The sequence below is a fragment of the Ciconia boyciana genome, chromosome 21, assembly GCF_034638445.1.
Source record: "Ciconia boyciana chromosome 21, ASM3463844v1, whole genome shotgun sequence".
Lineage (NCBI taxonomy): Eukaryota > Metazoa > Chordata > Aves > Ciconiiformes > Ciconiidae > Ciconia > Ciconia boyciana.
In genome coordinates, this window is record NC_132954.1 from 4,834,889 (window position 1) to 4,858,203 (window position 23,315).

Here is a 23,315-nt window from a genome sequence, read left to right on the forward strand (position 1 = left end):
CCACTCCAGCGAAACTCTTCTGCTCCTGCCTGTCTCTGCTGCGTCATGTGGGCAACAAAGTCCAGGGTGGGGGTCTGGGCTGGCATCCTTGACCTGGAGTTTTGCTTGAGTTTGAAACTGGTAAGAGACAACCAGTGACGTGATCCAAGATTTTCTACTCTGTTTACAACTTCTCTTTGGGGATAGCTCTAGGAAAGCTGGGGCTCCCAGCAAAATGAGTTTCAAATGCTTGGTTTGTGCCAGCTGGAGCAAGAGAAGTAAGGATTGCTGCAGGTCCCACACACACCTTCATGCAAGAAGTCGGGCAATGACAGCAGGCAGCTTCTCACTGAACCCAGCGGGGAACGGTGCATCGCTCCCCAGCATCCTCCCCAAGGGCACGCTCGAACGGCTGCTCCATCCCTCCACATCAGCATCTCCTGCAGCTCCGTGGGACTGAGCTGCCTCCCGCACTGCACCCTTCTCCCCGTCCGAGCACGGGTGCCTTTCACTTCCAGTAGCCCGGAGGACAAAACTTGTGCTGACTGGTCTAAACACACGAGTGTCTGCAGCCATGGAGCGCGGGTATCGCAGCCTCTGCAGAACCCCAGCACAGCCACATTTCTACGCATTTCACTGATAAGGCATTGCTAAAGCAAACAAGCTCATTAATGAATCACTGGTGGACAGAGGCAGGGCTTGGAGAGAGCGCGCTGGCTTGTTACTGCTGGCTCAGCCAGAGGGAAAGATGAAAAAAGATCTAGAGGGCAAACGATTTCATCTCGCACTTGAAATATTTTCAGAGCTGGAGAACCTACTCCTGACAGAAGCTGGCAAGGAGGTGCCTTCCCTGTCCACCTTTAAAAGAAGCCTTCAAAGGGAGGACCAGAACTTCTCCAGCCCACAGCTGGGGTTAGCTAAGCAAACAGTAAAAAGATAAATCAGGAGCTGGCTCCAAAAATCAATAGCTCATTTAAAAATCACAAAATTGAGAGTATGTATCAACATTCACAGGGATATTTTTTCCTAGTGTGTAAATCACAGTTTTTCCTTTGCAGCCATGAAGGACAGAAAAAAAACAGACCAAAAAAAAAAGGTAAGATTCTTACACAATCATGTTTCTCCAGAAGCTGCTGCTGTAGAGAAAGCATCAACAACCGAGACTCACAAAAGATGGCAACCTCAGGAGACTGCCCCATCCCGCGCAGCCTGCAGAGAAGTCCGGATTAAAAATGAGGTGCTTCCTTGCCGTGCAGCTCTCAGCTTCTTCCCATGTGAGAAATGCTTCATTTTGGGTCACTCACAAGGCAGCGGTGGAGGAGTGCCCTTGACAGAGCCCATGGGAGCAAAGAAGTCATGACGCAGCACTCCAAAGCGACCACCACAGCAGGGAACACGAGATGGGAGACGGCTCATACCCCGCTGGAGCCAGGCAGTTCTTCTGCCAGGACACTCTCTTCCCATCAAGACCCCGTTATAAAAGTGAGGGAAACTAGAAATGCTTATGTACAGCAACTCAGTTATGCAAAGAAACACGATACCTGACGCTACATCTCACTGCAAACGTACAAAATCCCCTTATCTCGCTTGGGCTTGCGGCTGCGCTCTCTGCCCAGATGAGGAGCGTCAGTACCTAAATGCAGCACTTGGCATTACACGCTCTTTTCAGTACAAAATAAGATATACCGAAAGCAGGAGACATCATTAATTCCACTCGATTCAGCACGTATTTTTCCACTCCGTGAAATAAGATTGAAATTGAAACCGTCTTATGACAGGGTTGCTCCGCACATTGGGTACACACATACTACCAGAAAGCGAGGGACCAGAACCAGGCAGGCTTTTGGGTCTCTGCAGCTCTGGCTGCGTAACGTCTTTGGTTACTCGGTGCTTTGAGCTGGGAGTCGGAGCAGAACACAACACTCCTAAACGTCTGCATTTTCCCTGATTTGCTTATTCGAGCTGGCTGGAGAAGGCAGAGAAAGGGCAGCAAACACATCCACAACCGACAGCCCACTTTGATCCAGCTCTGGAGGAGACAGACAAATAGGGGTCAGGTACCCAAGTGTCACCACGTAAAGCACTTCGGGAGCCACTGATAAAGATGCCATATATAAACCTAAACTTGCCTTGGTGCCAGTCACCTCAGCAGTTGCACCAACGAGAGAGCAACAACCACGCGTTCCATTTTATGAGTTGGTGTTCAAGTCCCAGTGAAGATTGTAAGGAGCAAACAAAACAGAACCTATCACTGCAGCGAACAGGTATTTATCTCCTAAAGAAACATTTGTTTTCCTAACACAGGTCTTGCTTCAGTTGGGTGTTCACGATTGACTGGTTTCTACACCGAACCCCAAGCTGAGCCCCACAGAACAAAAACACAGAGGTTTTTTCACCAGAGTTTAAGAATTAAGAGTTTCAAGATCCAATTATTTAGCAATTTATTTTTTTTTAATAGCTACAAAGCCCCGCATTAGTCACTTCCAGCTAAATCCTTTTGCCTCAATCACACTAAAAGCCTGTGCAGATATCGCAGCTCCTTAAAACCACAGATTGACATCTCAGTAAGGATTACTCACCATTCATCTTTTCAAGGGAATAAATTTAGTTTGATTGGTTTCTTTACAATTACTGCCTCATCCTGCATGAACAAGAACGAACACGAGGTGCTCTCCTGGGAACGGGAGCGGTATGCCAGCTGCCTACTTCCCCTGGGTTGTATCTCTCTCTGTAAAGGGGCTTCTTTCAACAGCACGCGCTCGTAACTTGGAAGAGGTATGAATAGTTACATGTAAATTAGTAATAATAATTAATATTAATAGTCCTAACTCAGTTTAAATAGTACAAGAGGGGAGACACCAGCCACTGTGACTGTCAGACAGCTCACGTTAATGTGGAAAGAGAAAAAAAGTTCTGTATTTTCACCAAATTCCTTTCCTGTTGTCTTTGTGAATTGTTATGAAAACCAGAGTAGCGAGGTACGTTGTAAGCTGTTCTCCAGATCCCCTGTTCCCTCCTCCAGGATGAAACCAGAGCAGATCTACATCTGGATCTGGCGTGAGGCACAACTGGATCCCAAACAATCCTAAGCAGTGGAGTCTGCACTGCTGGCAGATCCCCAGCCTTGCACAGAGCCTACCGGGCAAGGTAAGGCTCCGCACAAACGCTTTCTTGCCTATCTTTGCCATAAACCTTTCAGAGCATTTATGAGCTTATACAAATACATACAGCATGGCACGCCCTTACAAAGCTGCCAGGCCTCAGAGGCCGGCTTTACCCAGAAGCATGGGCTCTTACCTAACCTTGCTCCTCAGGGAGCTGTTGGGATAAAGCTGAGATTCAATTCAAGGTGAGTTTTGGAAAGGGACTGAAATTTTGAAGACACCCACCCACTCTTAGCCCCCCTCGTCTCCAGAGTCAACTGTTTCCAGGGCAGCCTGTTGGCCGTTTCTGCATTCCCTGAAGAGGGCTTGGTGGCCTTTCTTGCTACCACCAAGAAGAAAGCGAGGCCATCTTCAGCAGCCCGGTGAAACTGTGAAGCTGGAAGATGTTGCGCGTACAGGAATTTCGTCCTAACAAGGTTCCAGAGCCTGGATGTCAACAGGTACTTACTGGAAGACCAGCTAATGCTGTGTAAGCGTGACTCTGGTATTAAGCACTGCTAGCCTGATCAGCGGTTCTGCGTCACGACAGCACGTTCTGAAGGTTCAGCTGTTTCAGAAGCAGTGCTTTCACTGCATGCAATGTTTTATATTAGCTCAGTCAAAGCTCGAGACAATAGCATTTGTGGAAGAATTTGTGATTGTTTACCAGAATTGGGCTTCGGGCCTCTAATTTCTCAGTTTCTTTGCTCTGTTTCACCTGTTACTGATAGTCCCATAGGTGGAAAGAAGGATTCACAGTTTAGACACGAAAGGAGAGGGCTCAGAGACCGAGCGTAGCTCAGCTTCTGTGCTTACAGAACTGGCGTAGCATTTTGCAGCACAAAAGCTTCTCAGTCTTACTGTTCTGGAAGTCAAAGTAGTTTTTCATGGAAATAAAAACTAGAGAGAGAGAGTATTTAGCATAACCTTTGCTCGGCTGAGCTGTTGGACACCTCTGACATCAGAGTCATCATTCCAGTACAGCAATTGCATTTAGGTGCCACCGAGAGTCCAACACAGAAGGGATGAAATGAGCCAGTGAATGATTCAGGGCACCAGGAAGAACCGTAACACGTACGTGGCCGACGCTGTGCTGCGTGTGGCAGACACCACAAACTTCACAGCAACAGCAGGACAAATGCAAACGCATGAGCAGTAACAGCTCCTTCCACCCACACGGGCTGGAGAAGAATCTCCCTAAAGCAGGAGGCGGTCTGGAGAAACTCCAGCTTCGGCCAGGGCCAGTATCCTGGTTAATGCAGAGCAGTCTCTCTCTGGTGAGGATAAAACATAGGAGGCAGCGTGATTCCCTCCCCTCCCATCCCTTCAAATACTGCTGAAAAATAGTACCAAGCCCGCAAGACTGTCAACTGTAACAGAAGATGGATTACGTTCCTTTGCAGAAATCCAAGGCGGAGTTTGAAGCAGAATTCAAATCTCCCGATTCTCACTGCTTTGTTCTAAACAAGTACGTTCCCTTTGTGGCAGGTATCTGAGGAGAGACAATTACATCCTCTCAAGTAAAACGCCCTCAGAGTTTCTGTACGCAACATAATCTACATTTGAAAATAAGTATAGAGGGTCCCACTAGAATGACAGCAAAACAAACTAGAAAGAGCCTGGTGTAATTGTTTCCAGGCATCAGAATGTGCCAAGTCCGCTTTCAACTCTAAAACAAACCACCTTAATTTATTAAGTGCCATCTCTGCTACAATGCTTGGGAAGGGGTGTGAACATCTACAATGAAGCCAAGTTAAAGCTCAATCAAAGCCAATGAGTTCTCTAAAAGCCTATGCGGCAAAAGAGGAGGAGGGCGTGACTTTCCCAAGCACTTGCTTGGGAAGCGGTCCCTCACCACGTCCTGAATTTATAGCTTTTATACTATTAGTTATAGCCATACGCTGGGTTTATACATTGTTATGCATAAAGCTCTGCTTTCAACATCGGCTATTCGGTTTACAGGTCATCAGCTGCCAATCCTGGTCTTATCCCGTTAGCAGTGTCAGTGGAAGACCAAACGAGCGATGGGATGCTCCAGAACAACCGTAATGAAGTCAATGAATGCCAAAGGACCTAACGTAACTCTCAAAGAGGAACTGCAGGCCCAATTTGCAGCCTTACAAAAAACCGAAGGAAGTGACGGAACCTAATAATGGGATAAGGCTCGCTGAATTTGTACATCCAGCTGACACTTCCAAGAAGGTTTTGTACTCCTCCTGGATCATAAGGTCAGTTCACAGCACCCCTGATTAAATTTGCAGTTTGCCTGCAATTAGAAGGGTGGAGAGCAGAGCGAATACACCGGAACTGTCTTAGTAAGAAAAAAAGAGAGAACAGACATATTGCAACAGGTATCACGACCAACTGGATATTCATTGAGTCTAGAATTGTATTATGAAATCAGGACCTCGGTACTGTACCCACGGTCACAAAAAACAATTACAAACCACCCCTGCAAGGGATGGAACTGAACTGCAGAGCTGAAGCGAGGTGCCCCAGCAGAGAGCACATCTAAGCCTGCCTGCCCTCCCTAATCCCTGCTTGCTGTGCCACGTTGTTCAAACAGGGACACGGTCATTGGCTATAGAGTCAGAAAGGATACAGAATTTGTTGGGTTTATATTTTATGTAACGCAGCAAAACAACAGATTGCCGTAAGTATCCTTCCCACTGCCTCACCCTAGTACCGCTGACATCTGGGTTTCCCCTGATACTATAGTTGGAATACGTTCGCTTCACCAAGGAAATCAAACATTCCCTTCTGCAAGCCTCAACATGCCAACCCGTTAAAACGCAAGAGACCTTCTTCAGAAGAGGATTTTAACACATTAGTTAACCTTTAAAATACTGCATGTTTTCTAGTGTGACTTAATACAAACACAACTTAAAAATTAAAATGCATAAATGACCAAAGCACAAGATACTGTCTCTCCATGAAGGTGGGTACCATGGGACCGACACAAGGGCTCTAGCCCTGATCTTCAGGCGAAGGGTACGGAGACATTCAAACAGACATCGTGCAAAACTTCCTCAAGCTCCATGACTGATGTTAGGAGACAACCTCGTAGTCACGCTCGCTCAGATTTCAGCTCGGTCAATAGCTACAGGAGAAGAAGTATTTTATCTTGCTCAGAACAAAGGTACATGGCTGCTGAAGCAGACATTCCCTGAGGTATCAAGGACCACAGTTCCCTCCCGCTGACTTCAGCGTCACCGTTCAGCTCCGTCGGCGGCTCTGCGCACCTCAGGCTGACCTTCACGCGCGCGGAATGGAGAAATCCCGGAATGATGTATTGCAGGTGCTGCGTAAGCCCACACAGGAACAAAGACTCACAGATCCAGCCAGGTGTGCACCTCCTGTTTGGTTTGGTAAAGGAAATACTTCTGCATTTTTCTCCAAGGGAATGAGGCTTGGCCGTGGTCTCTTTCCACATTAAAAGCACAGCAGACCATGGACCCCTCCTAGCAAGTTTTACACATTAAGCAGAGCAAGTAAACAAAACCCGGCAGGCGTAAGATTCATAAGACAATCTTCTGTTCTGGGCTAAAAAAGATCAGTAATCCAAACCCAGACAAAAAATGGAAATATAACCTTTCATGGAATAAATTAAGCAAGAGACATGTTATGCATGAGGTCTTTCAGGGGGGAAGCAGTTCAGTAACAAGGTAGAAATAGAACAAGAAGCAGTAATCACAGGACTGCAAAAATAGGGCCCATTCTCAACTATTTTAAAATAAAAACAAAGCACCCCCGGCAACTTTTCCTCCAGAATACACAGACAGACTGCCCAAAGAAAAGACCATACATTTTTTCAGCTGCTTCTCAAGAAGAATGCTTTAAAGGAATTTGGGATATTTATTTACACAAAGCGCAAGCTCAGAAAGGACTAGGCACAGTTGGTGCCTCTGTGCAAGCCCACTTCTAAAAATAGCACTTGAGTTAATAGCAGGTCAGTGATTAAGAGAAACAGGTTCTGATGGTCGTTACTGAATCATCACGCGGAGTAAATAAAGCAAACTTAGAACTTCATTCATTTTACAAGGAAGGCTCTGCCACCCTGGAGATTATGGACAGAGCAAAAGCAGAGTAGAATCACTTCTGATATTGATCGATGGCTAAATTCAAGTTTCCTTTTTGTGAAGCCTCTGCTTTGCCTCCTCCTTGCCCACCCACGTCAGTACTTGCAAGGAGCCAGCCACCTAATTCCCTTCAGCTCCTGCGAAGCCCTGCCTTCGCCACAAATTCTGAGGCAGGCATTGTGCTAGACAAAGTCTCCCATTATATTTGCACAATGGGGCCCCTAGGCACTGTCACGGAAAGGAGGCACGGCTTCCCATACAGTAAAGGAATGTGATTTTGTAGCATTTCTAATAGAATTCAATTCTATTGCACCAATGCGCGTCAGGAGAAGGGCACGCAGCTTCCCTCTACCGGCTAAGACAAAAACACTGCTGAAATTTGCCTGATCCGAGAGAGAGACGGGAACCTGGTGGCAAACACACATGCAGTGCAACAAGCTGATGTTTTAGTTTTGTTGATCAATGCATGCACATTTTATATAAAGTCTGACCATTTCCTTCCTGTGGAAGTTGGGTCTTTGGAGATTTTTCAAAACAAGTAATTACTTATCTTTATTACAACGATAACTTTGAGCTCAATACTGCAACCCAAACCGGACATGCTCTCCCACAACAGCCGAAGCAGGTGTCAAACTCCCATTCCAAATTCACGTGAGGTAAACATGCAAATGGAACTCCGCTGTGACAGGCACCCAAAAACACCGTAAAAACCTTCTCAGGCCCTGCTTCAGCCCAGCTCTTCCCAGGATTCTTCTGTTGAAATCCCCAACGTCTTCAGTGCTATTTTTCCAATAATTCGCTTATGGAAAACCATAAATTATCTTGACTGTTCACTCCATTGCACAAGCATGCAATACTATTAGAACACTTAATGTATCTAACTCGGGCCACTACAGAATACAGTTAAAAAACCACATCTGAATGGCACTGCATTGTTTTTATTTTAAGTGTCTTTACACAGTGGAAGATGTTGGAATGCAAGTTGTTATACATTTTACACAATATACCGACAACATTACTTGCTTGATTTGCCTTATAAAACTGTTTCTGAAGGTTTTCCACTTATTCCTACTAACAGCAACTTCTACAATGGGGTAGAAATTAAACAATTAACAAAATATAAACACCACAGAAAATCCAAGACGGACTTCTGGAATTTTAAAAATACACAAGCCTGATGGACAATACAAGTTTTTTGTTGTTTTTTTTTTAATAACATGGAACAGTGAGACAGAGAAGTCGGACGTTGAGTGTGTTTAATACCTGAAGAGATACATAAATATCATGCCCGTGGAGGCAAGATGAACAAAAACCCATTTTCCTACCTTTTTAATATATACTACTCCTGCCTCTGGAACAGGGACCTGCCTGCAGGATCCCGTTTTGCAACTTGAAGCTGGTGGCAGGAAGGGATCACGAGCTGGCACAATACGGAGTTGAAAACTACCATGCCCATGCAAATTCATGACCATTACTTTTTCTCTCTGCCGTCAATCAATTGAAAAACACTTTTGAAAATTCAATAAGCGCTTCATGTAGAATTGAAACACACTAAAATGAATTTGAAAAAGGCCAATTTCTGAATGATTTTTATATATGAACATCAGCAGCCTGGTTTGTTCACAAATTATTTTATTTTTTTTAATAGAAAAAAGAAGAATCTGTCTAGACTAAAAAAGGTTGATTATAAAATAGCATAAAAGTATAGGAGCATGTGTCATTATACCGAGGCATATTTTCCTCCTACTAAAACACATAACACAAGATCACAAAAGTAAAGATCTGTATTTTAAAAGATGCATCCTGGTCTCAACAGTAGCAGATGTTCTATCAGACAGACAGGATGCCACACAGAAAAAGTCTTCATGAAAAACAGCAAACAAGGGCTGAAACTGCATAAAAACTGGCTAAGCCAGGCAACTGATTGTCTTAAAAAAATACAAAACAGACTGGAGAAGTTCAGGAGCACAAGTTAAAAGTTAACCCTAGATGTTCTATCTCCTAACATAACTTAGTCATAACATAACAGTCACTGAATTTATCTCTAAATGTCGGCCATCTCTAGGACTGTAGAGGAACAAACGTTACTGTATTTTCAGAGAGGATCAGAGACAACACATTCAATAGCTGAATCCGTATTTCACTCTCCATATTGTAATTCACTCCTAATTAGGTGTCAGTGCAAACCATCGCACCTATCGGTGTACCATCACAGATAGTAGCAGCAGTAGTGTTGGCGACAGACTCGGAGTCTGTCTTCTCAGTGGTCTGTGGTTCTTCCTTCTGTATTCTTCTCCGTGTAGTTAGCAAAACTACTTGAATTTAGTTCCATACGTGTATTTGTGCCTCATGTCAAATTAAAAACACATACTTGGCATTTCTGAGAAAAGCAAAGATTAATCTTCACTTCAGAAGATTACTAGCTGGGAAGGAATTTTAGCATAAAGAGTACGTTTCACTTGTATTTAACACTACATTAATTGGAAGCTGTTGTACCAGTACAGATCAGCTTTTAATTGCTATACAATGAACTTTCTTGAATCCAACTGTGACAGTAAGAAAGATATTATTTCAGCACTTGGTACATCACACTGTAAAGTATAAAGAAAAGGGTAACATCTTAAAAACCGAAACAAAACAACAAAACCACAACCAGACTTCCTATTTTTCACTATTTCAAGTCAGGTGGATTTGCTACACTTGGGGGACTAGTCCCTAAAATTAAAGTGCTTTTCAGAGCATTGGCATCCAAATTCTTGAACATGAGAGACAACTACAAGTAAAATCTGTTGTCGCTATACATAACATATAGCAGCAGTACAGACATCAACACATGTACTCATTAAGTGTCTGATTTTTTGATACTATCTTAAGCATCACACAATTTAACAGTGCATAGTACCCCCTACCTCCAGTGTACAATCAAATGCTTTAGATTCATTCAGTATTGTTGCAGGTGGTTCTGGGCGCCTTGTCTGCATGATCTTCTGTTTGGGATTTTTTATTTCATCTTCCTCTTCTGTCTCACTTTCACAGACATGGACAACTACACTAGGAGTTGATTCTGTTCCTGCGTGAAGCTCGTACTTCTCTCCTGAAGAGTAGCGAACAAAAATCATGCTAAGAACATCCCCAAGGAACAGCATTAAGCCACTTTATCTCAAAAACTCCTTAACAGCTGCAGTAACACAATCAAATATTCATTTATTCCCGTCTCACCTTTAATTTGCTCAACTTACACACTTCACCACACCTGTTAAATGTTTTAAAATAGTCCCTGTATCTGTTATACTGTCCTTTGAATACAACCAATCTTTTAATCGATATTTAAAGGAAGGGCAGGAGGGATGTAAAAAACTATTGTGAAACACTGAAGACCTCAGAAGACAAGCAGCATGCAAATTTTTAAGTGACATCATTTATGCTGTACATTTATATGACATTTGTAAATTAAAAGCTACAAAAGCATTTGAAAACATTAAGCCTCCCGATCCCCTCTCGTCACAGAAAGCAAACAGCATGTTTCCTCAGAAGGCTCATAAAGAAGTTTGACGATTAAACACAAAAAGTACGTATTAGCATCCTTAATAACTGGAGCTGTCCATCTGCAAGAGACTGAACTTTTCATTCCTCCTCTTGTTTGTTACTTAAAACATGGATGTGACGGAGCTAGTACCACACAATCCAGTTCTGTGCTATACTTTCAATCAATTAACGAATTAAGTAAAAAAAGTGATGGATCATTCTATTCAAGTAAGAAACATCACACAAGAGAGACTCAGTTTCTTCTCACAGAAAGAAAGATAAGTAGATAAATTCCCTCGATAACTATTTTTGAAGTAACACAACAAAAGCAGGTAAATAGTCCCACCTGGCCCCAACTTGGAGACAGCACAAAGCAAGTCATAGTTTATCAGGGGAGTTGCATCTTCACTCTGTTTCCATCCAACTGGTGGAGATGCAGGTGGTGATATCAGGAACTGTTTAACAGGTTGTGGAGGAAGGAGGTAGGACTTGTCGCCTATTTCACTGGATACCTGTACCTGAAGACAAAAGCCAGGAGATACAAAGTAAGATGACAAATATTAATTATCTTTTTATTTAGTCTACTTCCCCAGTAATTCATGCCTATTCTCTGTATTAGCAATGCTTGATTCAGCCTGGCTTTAACAATAATAGTACAGCTTTTGTCAGTTCTTGGTATGACACCTTGGAGAAATGCTGCAGGTAAGAAACTGGCCTATGTAAGTGCTGACAACGTAGCTGTATATGACACATGCAAGCTGCTAATCCAACAAGAAGAATATGCCTGTAAAGCACCTATTATAAAGAGATCTTTGGACCCACTTGTTTTCTTTCAGCACATTTCTGTTTAGGCATGAGGGAAGGTGGTTTGTGTCACTACACTACAGCAACTGTTCCACACCAATTACAACTCTGTAAGCTCAAGCTGAAAAGCAAAACTGTCCCCTAAAGCATGAATTTTCTCAATGAGTGAAAATAATACATCTCGGTCTAAAAGAATGAGGTTGAAGGTAACTTCAGATCTCTATCAAATTAAACTCGTGGGCAAAAGTGGAACAAAGAAGAAAGAGGGACACATCTTAGTGTGTAATACTAAGGTAATGCAAAGGTAATACACAGTAATACCTGTGCAAAGTACAGCTTCAGCTTTTTCCCGTTGAAGTCAGTTTCATGCAGTTCTATCCGTGCTCTTGCTGCTGCCTCTGGATTGCTGAAGTTTATCCGTACTCTTCTAAAGCTTTTAAACAACTGGAATGTAACTTGATTATCGTAGACTGTGAAAAGTGCTTCAAATCTTTCCTAGAGATGAAGTACAAAGATTCTCCAAACACAAAATGAACATTTTCACTCAATGAAAACACATTTTCCTTTCACTTTCCTCTCCCAAATCCCAATAATTTCCTTAATCACCTTCTAAACCTGCACCTTCCATACTTCCCTCAATTACCCCGACTTGCAGATCTGTATTCAGTGTAGTACTGCTTTGTCTCACTATTTAAATCTGAATTCCAAGAGCACATTGATGTGAACAAGCCTACAAAACTCTCAATACATAAACTGCCACCTAGCGACACTTACTCAAAAGTGCAAATGTCAGGGAAAATACTGGTACTTGCACATGACTTCCACCCAAGTGTCTCCAAAAATACTATGCAAATCAGTTAATTTTTATATTAGATAAACTAAAGTACCGAGTGCTTACAGAAAATGTCAAAATTCTCAGGATGAATAAGACTACTTTGGAAGAGACAAAAATCTATTATCACTAAACAACACTTGTTCACAAAAATAAAAAATTGAAAAAAATCATGTTTTCTTGAATATGGAATCTTATCCTCAAGTTCTCTAAAAAAACCAACAACTGAATTGTTATGAAATTCAATCTGTTTTAATGTACTATTTCTCTGATCTACAAGAGACCTAATTTGCAGATATTTCTTTTTTTTCCTAGTGTAAATGCACTAGGAAATTCCCTGGTGTAAGTTTTCATTCACTGTAGAAAGTCAGATTAAAATCAGTAGATGAGAAGTATGCAAGCAATCTCTTTTCAATTTTATTTACTATGTTCTGATAATATTCAGTTATTTAGAGAGATCTACATAAGCAAATAAGCGGAAAAGGAGTACTTTTCCATTATGAACTCTTTCCAATGACAACAGTTAATTTGCTTGATTCCAACAGACCGCTCTCTTTACAAAAATCCTGTTGATGCCTTCATTCCCGTGAAAATAATTACAGGATGAGGGGCTTTCATTTTAAATAGGACTGAAGAAATTCTTCAGATGATGCCCATGTTAGTTTTAACAAAAATATTATTTTGCACAATTCTCTCCAATCTGTACGTCGAGGTCTTTATTAAATCAGAAAACCTGTTCCTTCTGCACACTGGCCAAATGTTGTACTTGACAAACACAATACTGCAATCTAGTGCATCAGCCCTGCAACTGAAAATGATGACGACAGTGTTCCAATCATGACATTACCCTCCAAAAGGTGAATATTTGAGAAAGAGTGAAAGTACGTATTGTTTCTATCTGGATTTTTCACCTTTTGCTGTTTGAACTCAACTTGAAAAAACACTTTTAGATGCTATGTAAAAGACAAAATGATTAAAAGATGTATGCCAGCTTAGACATCTTACAGTTTTTCTGTAAACATACCACGTATTTAACCTACAAGTAGAAGCTGACTGCCTTAAATTCGACAACTTAACAGTCAATTCAACATGAACTGTTAATGTTTAAGTGTTGCTTTAACAAATCAGCAGTAAAACCAGAAATGTAGCTAAAAAATGTCAAAAAAAAAAGGATGAAAGAATCAGGGCAGAAACAGAACCTAAGCAAAATGCTTCATAAGAATTATACAGATTTCAAATCAATAGTGTCTTTTTAGCCTTTTCTCCTCACCAGAATATTAATCATTACTCACTTACGTGAAGTTGCACAAATGAAAATGCTGAGCATAAAATATTTGTGCCTACATACAGAACCGGACAACCTATTTTGTACCGTGGTGACTACTACAATATCAGGGAAGAGGAAGACTGATTTTGATAGTCTGCTTGCCAGTGCTGCTAGCTTTGCCAGCGTTACCAAATGAACTAGAAGAACATTGGGTAGCAAAACCATAAGTGCAATGAAACACCACCCAACCCCCTCACCCCCCAAAACCCCTAAAACTACCACAAATTGTCAAATTGCTTTCTGTTTGTGCACAGACAGCACAATTTCCATTTGTTTCATTAACTGTTTGCTGTGCATTCAGCCTTTAAAAGAAGACGTAGGCAGAAGTAAACCAAGCCGTTGAAATGTGTGTCCAGGGGCTGACTAAGCTGAATTTCATAAGACAGATAAAAGCCATATAATATATCAAAGCACCTCTACTCTTCCAAGCACTAGGAAGAAGTCTTCATAGTAAACACTCAATTTAGAGATATATATAATTCTGACCTATTCTAAACTAATGTCTTAGCTATGACAATCAGCTTAGATGAGCTTGCTGACAGTACAATCAGTACACTTCACAAACTATATTTAAAATTTAAAATTTAAAATTTGTGGTTAAATTTACAAGTGGTTTAACGTGGCAACTAACTATCCCAGTATAATCAGAGAAAAAGCTAGCACACCTCCCTTGATGCACCTCATATGCACGGACATGCTGTGAGAACACTTCCATGGAAAACAGCAAACGTGCATTAAAGTGACAAATCACATGTAGACATGTGCAAAACAATTCAGCAAGGCAACATTTCCTGTGCACACTTTCTATACCGGACACACAATGAATTATGAGGCACTGTTTCTGTAGCATCAGAGTTAAATTAGTCCAGCGCATTATTTAATGTTCCATTGATTAACTGATGCTTTACTACCTTCATCCAAGGGTAGTAACCACTGAAACAAACGGAGTGCTCCCTGCTTACAGAAGTCTTTTGAACTAGAAGCTGATCTAGTAGAAACAGTGACAATTTAAATTAGTCATCAGTGAGTTAAAAATTTACCTAGAAAGGGAGACATCACCTTGCAATGTTTTTAAATTAGATGACATATGATTTACATACTCTTATGCATCACCTGTTTTGTTTTCCAGTTAAAACAGCACTACTATGCAAGGCTAGAAATTAACTCTCCTATGGACGTACAGAGGCTAGCAATAACTCATGTCCTTTGAAGAAAACCATTTGACACCAGGCACATAAATAATGGCTAATGAACTGTATCTCATTCTCTCTATAAACCATGGGGAAGAAAAAATAAAAGCATTGCATCTGAAAATAAGCCACTAAAGACTCAACAGCCTTTTCTGGCACCTTTCTTTCATACCCATAGGAACACAATTATAACAAACTACAAGAGCAACAGCTCTCATTATGTAATATCATCCTCCCGACCCGAAAGGGCATCTGTAAGCTGCTTTACAAACTGTTTATGTGACACCATGTGCACGTTCTCAACGGATCACTGTTCCTTTTATTTTGAACGTACGATGTCCATTTGTTAGCAGCACTGGCTTAGGAATTCAGCGCAGAGCACATATTTGAAAGACTGACTTAAATAGAAGTACAGAATTTAGAAACTGAGGCAGAGAGCAGCATTTCCTATCTGACACCACACCTTTCCCTCAAATGTTGAAAACTTTTCCGCAGAACTGTAGGCTTCGTAAGTACTTTTGTAAATGGAAACTGAAGAAGCCACAGACCAAAGCTTTCATATCAGCCCCTCCTATCTTCCCTCACTCATGTAACGTACGTAATTCTTCCTGATGCTCTTGGAAGGAAAGAGAAAGTACAGATTTGACTGAATACAAATGTTAGCAGGCCAGAGAAGACTTAGTTTATTACAAGGTCTTTATAAGCCACTTGCAAAGTGATCAAGTCAGAACACACATCCTGCAAATTTATAATGCTCTTTTAACAGAATCCTTGCCTTAAAATAAAACATTTAAATTTGCTTTCAGATTTTATTATTTAAATCTGCCCTTCGATTTGGTACCTTGAATAAAGGGGGGAGGGGATCAGAAGAGCTTTTCATGGGAGAAGCACTGTATATCCATTAATAATTTCAAATGCCAGAAAAGTGTAGTATTATCTGCTCTTTGCTAACTGTACTCATTCTGATCTGAGCTTACCAGGTAAGTACTTTGGGTTGGTTTTTTTCCCTCAGTTATAATATGCAGTAATACACTGAAAATCCAGACAAAAATGTTCCAATAGCTGTATCTATACTTACAATACTATACCCCAAATATGCCTCTCTCTACCTTACCTTTTCTTCCTGTACCTCAAACACAGCTTCATGAACACTGCAAGCAAAGAGGGAGGTAGGCAAGTCACTTAAATCCATCATCTCTTCCAAATCATCTTCATTTTCTCCAAAAATCATCTGTTCCTCCTCTTCTTGGTCACTGCTGTAGAGGTCTGACTGGCTGTCACTCCAGGACTTCATAGTATCTCTGAGCATCGTTCACCCAAAGCAACTCTTCTTTACGTTCCAGTTTCTAGTAGGGGTCTGCCATTCCAAAAACCAAAACCAAAACAGAATGTGAAGATATCACAGCTTCTTGTTTTGACTGTTCTTATTAAGGCAAATAATTTTACAAAAAATAATAGAAATCAACATGAAACTTCTCCTCTCATCCACAAAACAGAAGCACTGTATCCCATTTCTGCAAATGGGATAAACACACTGCTGTTCAATCTATGAAAAGGAACATAAAGTCACTCAGTCAAGTAAATAAAATTTCTCCTCCCTTTAACTCTGACATAAATCAAGAACTACAATACTGTTCTAGAAGCTTTTCTCCATGACACGCTTTTCAGTTAACAGTAATTTCTTATTTAATAACTTAAAAGCACTTCCCAAGTAATCAGAGTAGGCTTCTGATATGTGAAGAAATATCTTTATTTCATCAATGGGAACACGTGTATACAGCAAAGTTAAGTCATCTGTCCAAAGCCTCTCCGAGCCAGTTCCAGATATGGGAACACACCCCAAGATCTCCTAATGTGAGGACATTTCCTTCTCCTAAGCACTGGAGCATGCCTTTCCCACAGGTAAGAGAGTATCTGTAGCCTGCAGTAAACACGTCAAGGGAGAAAAACAGTGCAAACAAGCAAGAGATGAAATAAAAGACTTTAGGTAACAAACTAGTTTTTACACAATAAAGATTATTTTAACAGAGCATACCTTTTGCCACCTATGGCTGCAAAAGTCATGAGGAGGTTATCACACTACTGTATATTCTAATGTAAATGATAGAAAACATGTAACTGTACTATACCTAGATTTGGAGGGGGTGTTAATTTGTGACATAACGCTAAAAAAAAGGTAAGTAAAGATATTATGTTTCATTGGCAATGATCTCATTTGAATATTTGCTTAACTAGCTTACTCTTTTGAAGCAGGCACCAAGAAATGCCATCAACTGAAACCAATATGCACTCAAAAATGCATTAAAAAATCCATAATAAATCAATGCTCGCTCATGGGAAAAGGCTTAAGACAAATTTTCTAATCAACCACACCCAAACACTCCCAACACTTTGTACTTAAGGAGAAATAGCATGTGAAAATGAGAAAAAAAGATTTAGTACCTATTTTAAGTATTTACAAACTCCTTAGAGACACACAGGCAAGGTGTGATGCTAACTTAAATGAGTTAAATCCATGTAACCTCGGTGCGGATACCTAAAAGCTGTCTGAAGCAATGTGCGCACATGCACACGTAACTGCACCGGTTCACTGTCACACCTTTAGTCAAACCATTACGAAGTCATGCACAGAGCTGGCTAAATCTTCCCAGCACGGCAAGTTTCAAAATTTTCACAGGAAACACTCCTCAGCATCACCGAAAGAAGGATGCAAATGCAAGAAAGCACGTAGCTGGTGGAAACCTAATTTTTTGTGCTCGCTGATTCATGCAAAAAGGAAAGAGAAAAGGGAAAGAAAATACGCCGACACAGTAAAAACAAAAGCCACCATCTGGCTTGGCAGCACAGACTCCAAGAGAGTTCTGGGCTAATCAATCCAACATGCAACAGGACACAGACACCTACAATCAAGCCAAGCTGGGCGCAGACAGAATTGAGAGCCACATGCTAGCCTTATCCCGGTTTTGGTCCTACCTCCCCAAGCATCCCTGCCAGAGAGGAGTACAGATCACAGTAAGGAACACCTAACCCACACATAACTGCTCCAAAAACCTGGTTTTCTGACAAATCAAAGAAGGAGGAGACTTGCAAACAAGGCAAGAGAGCAAAACTGGCACAGAAAAGGGAGAGTCTGAAAATGATGGCAAATTCAAAGATTTAAATTAATGGTGAATAAGACAGGAAGCAAGATAACATACAGATCAATACAAAATTTGGTGAAGTTGGCCACGCTATGAAGAGCTTTAAAAAGTTCAGCCTGTCTGAGCCTCACACACTGCAAAATGAAGTCAACAAAGCAGACTGGAGGGAGGCAAAAGCATCAAGAAAATAAGATTAAGGGAGTGCACGATTACTGTGACTTACACTGTGCCTGCAGTAGTACTCCTCTCTTCATTCTGTTAGTACTGTGGAATCAGACATCACAATTAAAATGAGAGAGAATTTAATCCATAGATTATCAACTGAATCCATTACTCCTCCTTTAAAGTTGTTATCATCTATTATGTCATTTAAGGAGCTGCAATCTGCAGATTACTAACACCAAGCACTGCAGTGACCACAGAGATGTTCCTCCGTTTGGTATGTTAGCACAGATGAACAGCACTTCAGGAAAAAATGAGCAAAGAGATGGACAAAATGAAGGCAGATCTAGGTTTTTATTTAAACGTATAAGACACCTGAACTCTACATTTTTGGCTAATATTCTTTACAATGAGATTTTGTATAGGCTCCTTGAATAGAAACCATCTTTTACACACCAATGAGACAAGTATGCAAATATCTGCTTGAAAATAAAATAAAGCTGATACTGTTAAAAAGAGCAATACAAGACACTTTCTAAAACACCAACTTAAAGACATAAAGAAGGTATTGTGGGGAGAAAAAGCAAAAAAAAACCCAAAATCCCAGTTTTTCCTTCTTTTGCCAAATTTGGTTAAAGTAATTCAGAGAATTAAAATTAAGTTCGAAGTTCCAGCATGAGGAGGTTCTAAAACTCTGAAACTGTCATTTTGTATTTTGAAAAAAGACGTCCATGTTATTTCCATGTCATTTAGTGTAACAGAATAGGGCAATTTTGTAAATGAAAAGGTGACAACATACAAAAGACAGAGCAGTAAAAGGCAAGAACGATAGCCAGGTAAACAATACAATTACGGATAGGTCTTTGCCAAATCAGGTTCAGAATTGGAGAGGGATCAATAACAACCAACTGAAATGTTTGCAAACAAATGCCAGGAGCTCAGATATCACAGAATACCACACACACTGTAAGAGAGGATGGGAAGAAAAAAAGAAAGGAAAAAAGCCAACAAAAAAGCCACAAGATCTAGCTTCTTTTACAATTTAATTTACATAACATCAAACGGTTCAAGTAACCTATGAAGTAGACAGAGATAAAGCGATGGCTACAAGGTCGCTATCATTTTCACTATGCATGAACTGGTGAACAGACGTAAGCAAAACCATCTAGTTAGCATCTTAACATTAACAAAATTAAACTTGCAGTTCCCTGCATCTTTAGTCTTCTGCATCCTGATTCATTTCATCCAGTTCCATGTGAAACAGGCAATCAATAACTACCATTGTCTACCTGTGTATTCCCACCTTCAAAATGCACACAGATTAAAACAAACTACGAAGGCAGGATTGCTCAGAAACAGAGCTGTGACGACAGCCCTGGTGATCCTGCACTGTAGGCCTGTCTTCTGCTCACCACAAAAGATCTTCCCTGTAAATCTTTTACAGCGTAAATACCCTTGATATGAGGAAAATACTGCCTTTTGCGCAATAGCAATTTGTGGTATTATGAAACACATCAAATTCTGCATAGGCATGCATTATTGCACAGAAGAGATGCTCTTCAGATTTGTAAAGAAGTTTAAGAATCCTGATGGAAAACACACAAATCTGTCAAGGCACACTGTGTCCAGCTTTGCACACAGCAAACAACCTCCCTGGCTTCGAGTTTCATTGTATATGAATTCATCATGTTGTAACATTTAAATAAAGCAACAAAACATTTTACTGTAAGATATTTTCTGCTCTGTAAAAAGGCAGCAGGTCTCAAATGATGTGTATAAACGATATGGGAGACCTGGAGCAGTTTAAACCTCCCCATTGCCAAGAAGTAGATTACATTTTTTTCTCAACTAGTAACAAAAATTGAATTACCAGAAATCATCTTGTTCCTTTAGAGAACAAGAGTAGAAACTTGTACACTATTAAGCTGCAGGAGACAATGCAGTTATTCCCTTGAATTCCTGCAAACAGTCTGCAGGGCAAGTGATTTAATAGAAGCAATCTTAGTCAAAGTTAAGGAAACATTTCAGCAACAAGATCAACAGTTCTGTATAATTTACAGTACGGCATTTCTTGCCAGTATAAAAACAAACTCTGAAAAGCTTCTGTAGAGAGCACTGAACTATAAAAGCTTCTTCAGTTATGTTTTGTTTTTTAAAAATTAAGAATGCATCACAGTTGTATTTTTTTTAATCATAAACCTACATGGAATTCTAGTTTTTTTTCACAGATGACTTGTTTTTCCTGACTTCACCCAAATCAGTATCAAAACACCATGGTTACTAAGCAATGCAATACCCAATAGCTTCCCTGAAATAAAGACAAGACAGGTAAGACTGAGGTACGAATGTTATTTAAGAAGTACTGTTAGAAACAGTACTGTGAGAAGTGATATTTTAACAGATTAGGCAGAACTATTTTGCTGCGCAATTATTAGAAAGCATCAAAAATCAGGCAGAGAAATAGTCCAAGCTTGACAGGTACACCGATGTGGTTATCAGTGCAACAGCCAAACCGCTCTGCTTCAGCTTCCCCTATGCAAAAAGGGAATTACTTCACTTACCTCCTTGGAAAGGTGAGAAGCACCTATTTATCAGATAGTCTGATATGAATGGAAATACACAAATGCTAGTCATTTACTACAATCAGCTAATTCCTACAGTAATATTAACTGCAATAAACAATTCAAAATTATAAGCAAATCATTGTGTAGACAACGGACAATACTTGTTAGCAAGCTATTCGATCACTCACTCCCTCACAGATTTTGGATTAAATGGCCTTACAGCACAGGACTAAAAGGATCCCAAGAACTAAAGCCAGCTGGATAAGACCTTTTATTAAGTCCTTTGTTCTTCTGAGAATTAATACCTGCTTGTCATTTAAATACCAGGTGACAGGTACACTGAAACACTTAAAAGCAAACTCTTCAACTTCATACAAAGCTAAAGGTCTTCCGATATTTAAGCAAACTGTGGAAATGCAGTTTCTGCCATTGAGAGCTTTAGTATCTGAGCCTCAGTACAGACAGAACTGGTGTTTTTACCTTTGCATCGTCTGGACCCATCTCTTCAGGCACTGCTGAAATACAAGCAGCTCATGTACATTATCGCATCCTTCCCGAAACCCCTGAACACTCACAAGGACTAAAAACGGCATGGCAATTCCTACATAAACAGTCCAATCTGCTCCGAGGAGTTTACAAACTCGGGTTCGATCCTGCAAACCCGCAGAGGACTGGTCTACCCAGGGGAGCAGCCCCGGGCTGGGGGATCAACACCCAAGTTCAGAGTTAATACGGCATGTGATGAACACGAGGGGAGGGAAAACACCGCTCTGGGATTATTCTTAAAAAAAACAAACAACAACAAACCCTTTATACCTGCCCTAACGAGCAACTGTTAAAGGAGAAAACAACTCAACTTCGCCGCCGCCGCTCCGCCCGGCCAGGCCTCGCCGCGCCCTCACCGACCCGCCCGGGAGGCGACGGCGGGCGGTGCTCGGCGCGGCACAGCGAGCCGCCACCGGGCCGGGCCGGGCCGCTCCGCCTCACCTCAGGACGGGACTCCCGGTGAAGGGACGGCTGAGGGGACGGGGGAGCAACAGATGGCCGGCGGCGGGCCGCTGGGGGGAAGCGGGGGGCGCCCACCGTCTCCTCGGCGGGGATCCCCTCTGCAGCGGCGGAGAAGGGGGGGGCCGCGCAGGGGGCGGCAGCGGGAGCGCGCACTCCCCGCCGGTCGCCGTGCGGAGTAAGCGGCTGCGGGAAGGGAGCGGCGGGAACGCGCCTGCGTGCGCGCCCCCTCGCCTCCGCATCGGCTCAGGGAGCTGCGGGGAGGGAGGGGGTCGGTGACCCGGATGGAGGGGGGCGACTCTGCGCATGCGCCAGCCCCATCCCCGCACTGAGGGGTAGCGGCGGTTGAGGTCGGCGGCCATCTCCTCAGCCGCCCCGCCGTGAGAGGCTGCGGGGGGCACCGTCCCCACCGCCCGCTTCCCCTCCCCGGTGGGTTTCAGAGGTATTCCGCCCCCCATGGCGTCCGGGGGTCTCCACAGCAAAGGGCACGAAGCGCTTTGGGGCAACGAAGGGTGTTTTACACGTATCGATCCTTGAGGCGATGGGCTTCCACCGCCTGCCGGGCCTCGAGGAAAGGCTTTGCGGGGTTCCCCGTGGGAATGACTGAGCTCAGAGAGATGAGAATTGATTCAAAAGCTGCGAATTGCTCTAGGAATGGCCTCTGGAGAAGCGGTCGGTGGCTGAGTTGCTGGCAGAGCCAAGTATGGAGGACAGAGGCCTCTTCCATGTTTTTAATTAACAGCCTTGAAACGCAGTTTGAGACCTGATGGAGGAGCGCTTTGCAGTGTCCCGGCAGGACACTTGGGTGACCTTGAAGGCTAAAGTCAGAGAAGAGGACGTGGGACTGACTCTCGGAGCACAGCACCTGCGCTGCAGTGCTTTGTGCTTGGCAGATTTCTGCCGTGAAAGGCTTGCACGTATGCTCCTAGATGGCAGCCGAAGTTAAATCGGTTTTACTTTGCCGTTGGCCTTGGCTGGCAGACACGCTCAGGCAGTTGCCAGATGGGAACAGTGAGAGTTTGCATCCCTCATCTCTGGGAGTAAATCGTGGCTTAATCCAGCGATGAGACGATTTGAGACAGTGGTCATCTGAACTGTGTGATAAATGAATGCTTGTGTACGTTTACGTCTAAAGAAAGCACAAACCAACGTCCTTTTTTTGGTTGTATTCAGTTTTCCACAAAAAGCATGCACAAAACTCCATTGAATTTCACTGGCACAAATACTTAGTTCAACAGCTTCATCCTCACTTGGAAAGCTAGAAGACAGGATTTTTCACATAAATACTGAAATTTCTGTGGTTGAAATGCTTTCTTCTAAAGTCTAGGTACAGAAAAAAGGCAGGAAGCAACACTAAGCTGGTCTTCTTTACCAGGCTTGTAATTTGTTCATCCACAGTGCAGATCTTCCCCTCGTAAGAAAACAGGGCATAGCAGAATTCACTTGTAGAAAGGTAAGATCAGGCTTACCTGTCCAGATAAGGGATTTTGCAATTTAGATGCAGTGCAAATTGAGGCCATAATTGGTTAGTCTCCATTACCTTAGCCTTTCCTTGCTGCAATCAC

At 42.1% G+C, this 23,315-nt stretch overlaps 1 protein-coding gene across 5 annotated transcripts; it reads right to left on the reverse strand.

Moving 5' to 3' along the window:
- Positions 1-8,123: 8,123 nt before the first annotated feature.
- On the reverse strand, positions 8,124-22,022 carry RCAN3 (RCAN family member 3). 5 transcript variants are annotated; one of them, XM_072885154.1, is made up of 7 exons: positions 21,829-22,022; positions 21,226-21,257; positions 18,243-18,283; positions 15,994-16,236; positions 11,852-12,025; positions 11,073-11,244; positions 8,124-10,295 (listed from the first exon to the last, which is right to left on the reverse strand). In XM_072885154.1, the coding sequence occupies exons 4-7, from the start codon at positions 16,186-16,188 to the stop codon at positions 10,087-10,089; spliced, it is 750 nt and encodes a 249-aa protein (XP_072741255.1). In that variant the 5' UTR covers positions 16,189-16,236; positions 18,243-18,283; positions 21,226-21,257; positions 21,829-22,022; the 3' UTR covers positions 8,124-10,086. The 5 variants fall into 5 exon arrangements, with proteins under 5 accessions (XP_072741255.1, XP_072741252.1, XP_072741256.1 ...); XM_072885151.1 differs by lacking the exon at positions 21,226-21,257; XM_072885155.1 differs by lacking the exons at positions 21,226-21,257; positions 21,829-22,022 and adding an exon at positions 21,733-21,751.
- Positions 22,023-23,315: the final 1,293 nt, after the last annotated feature.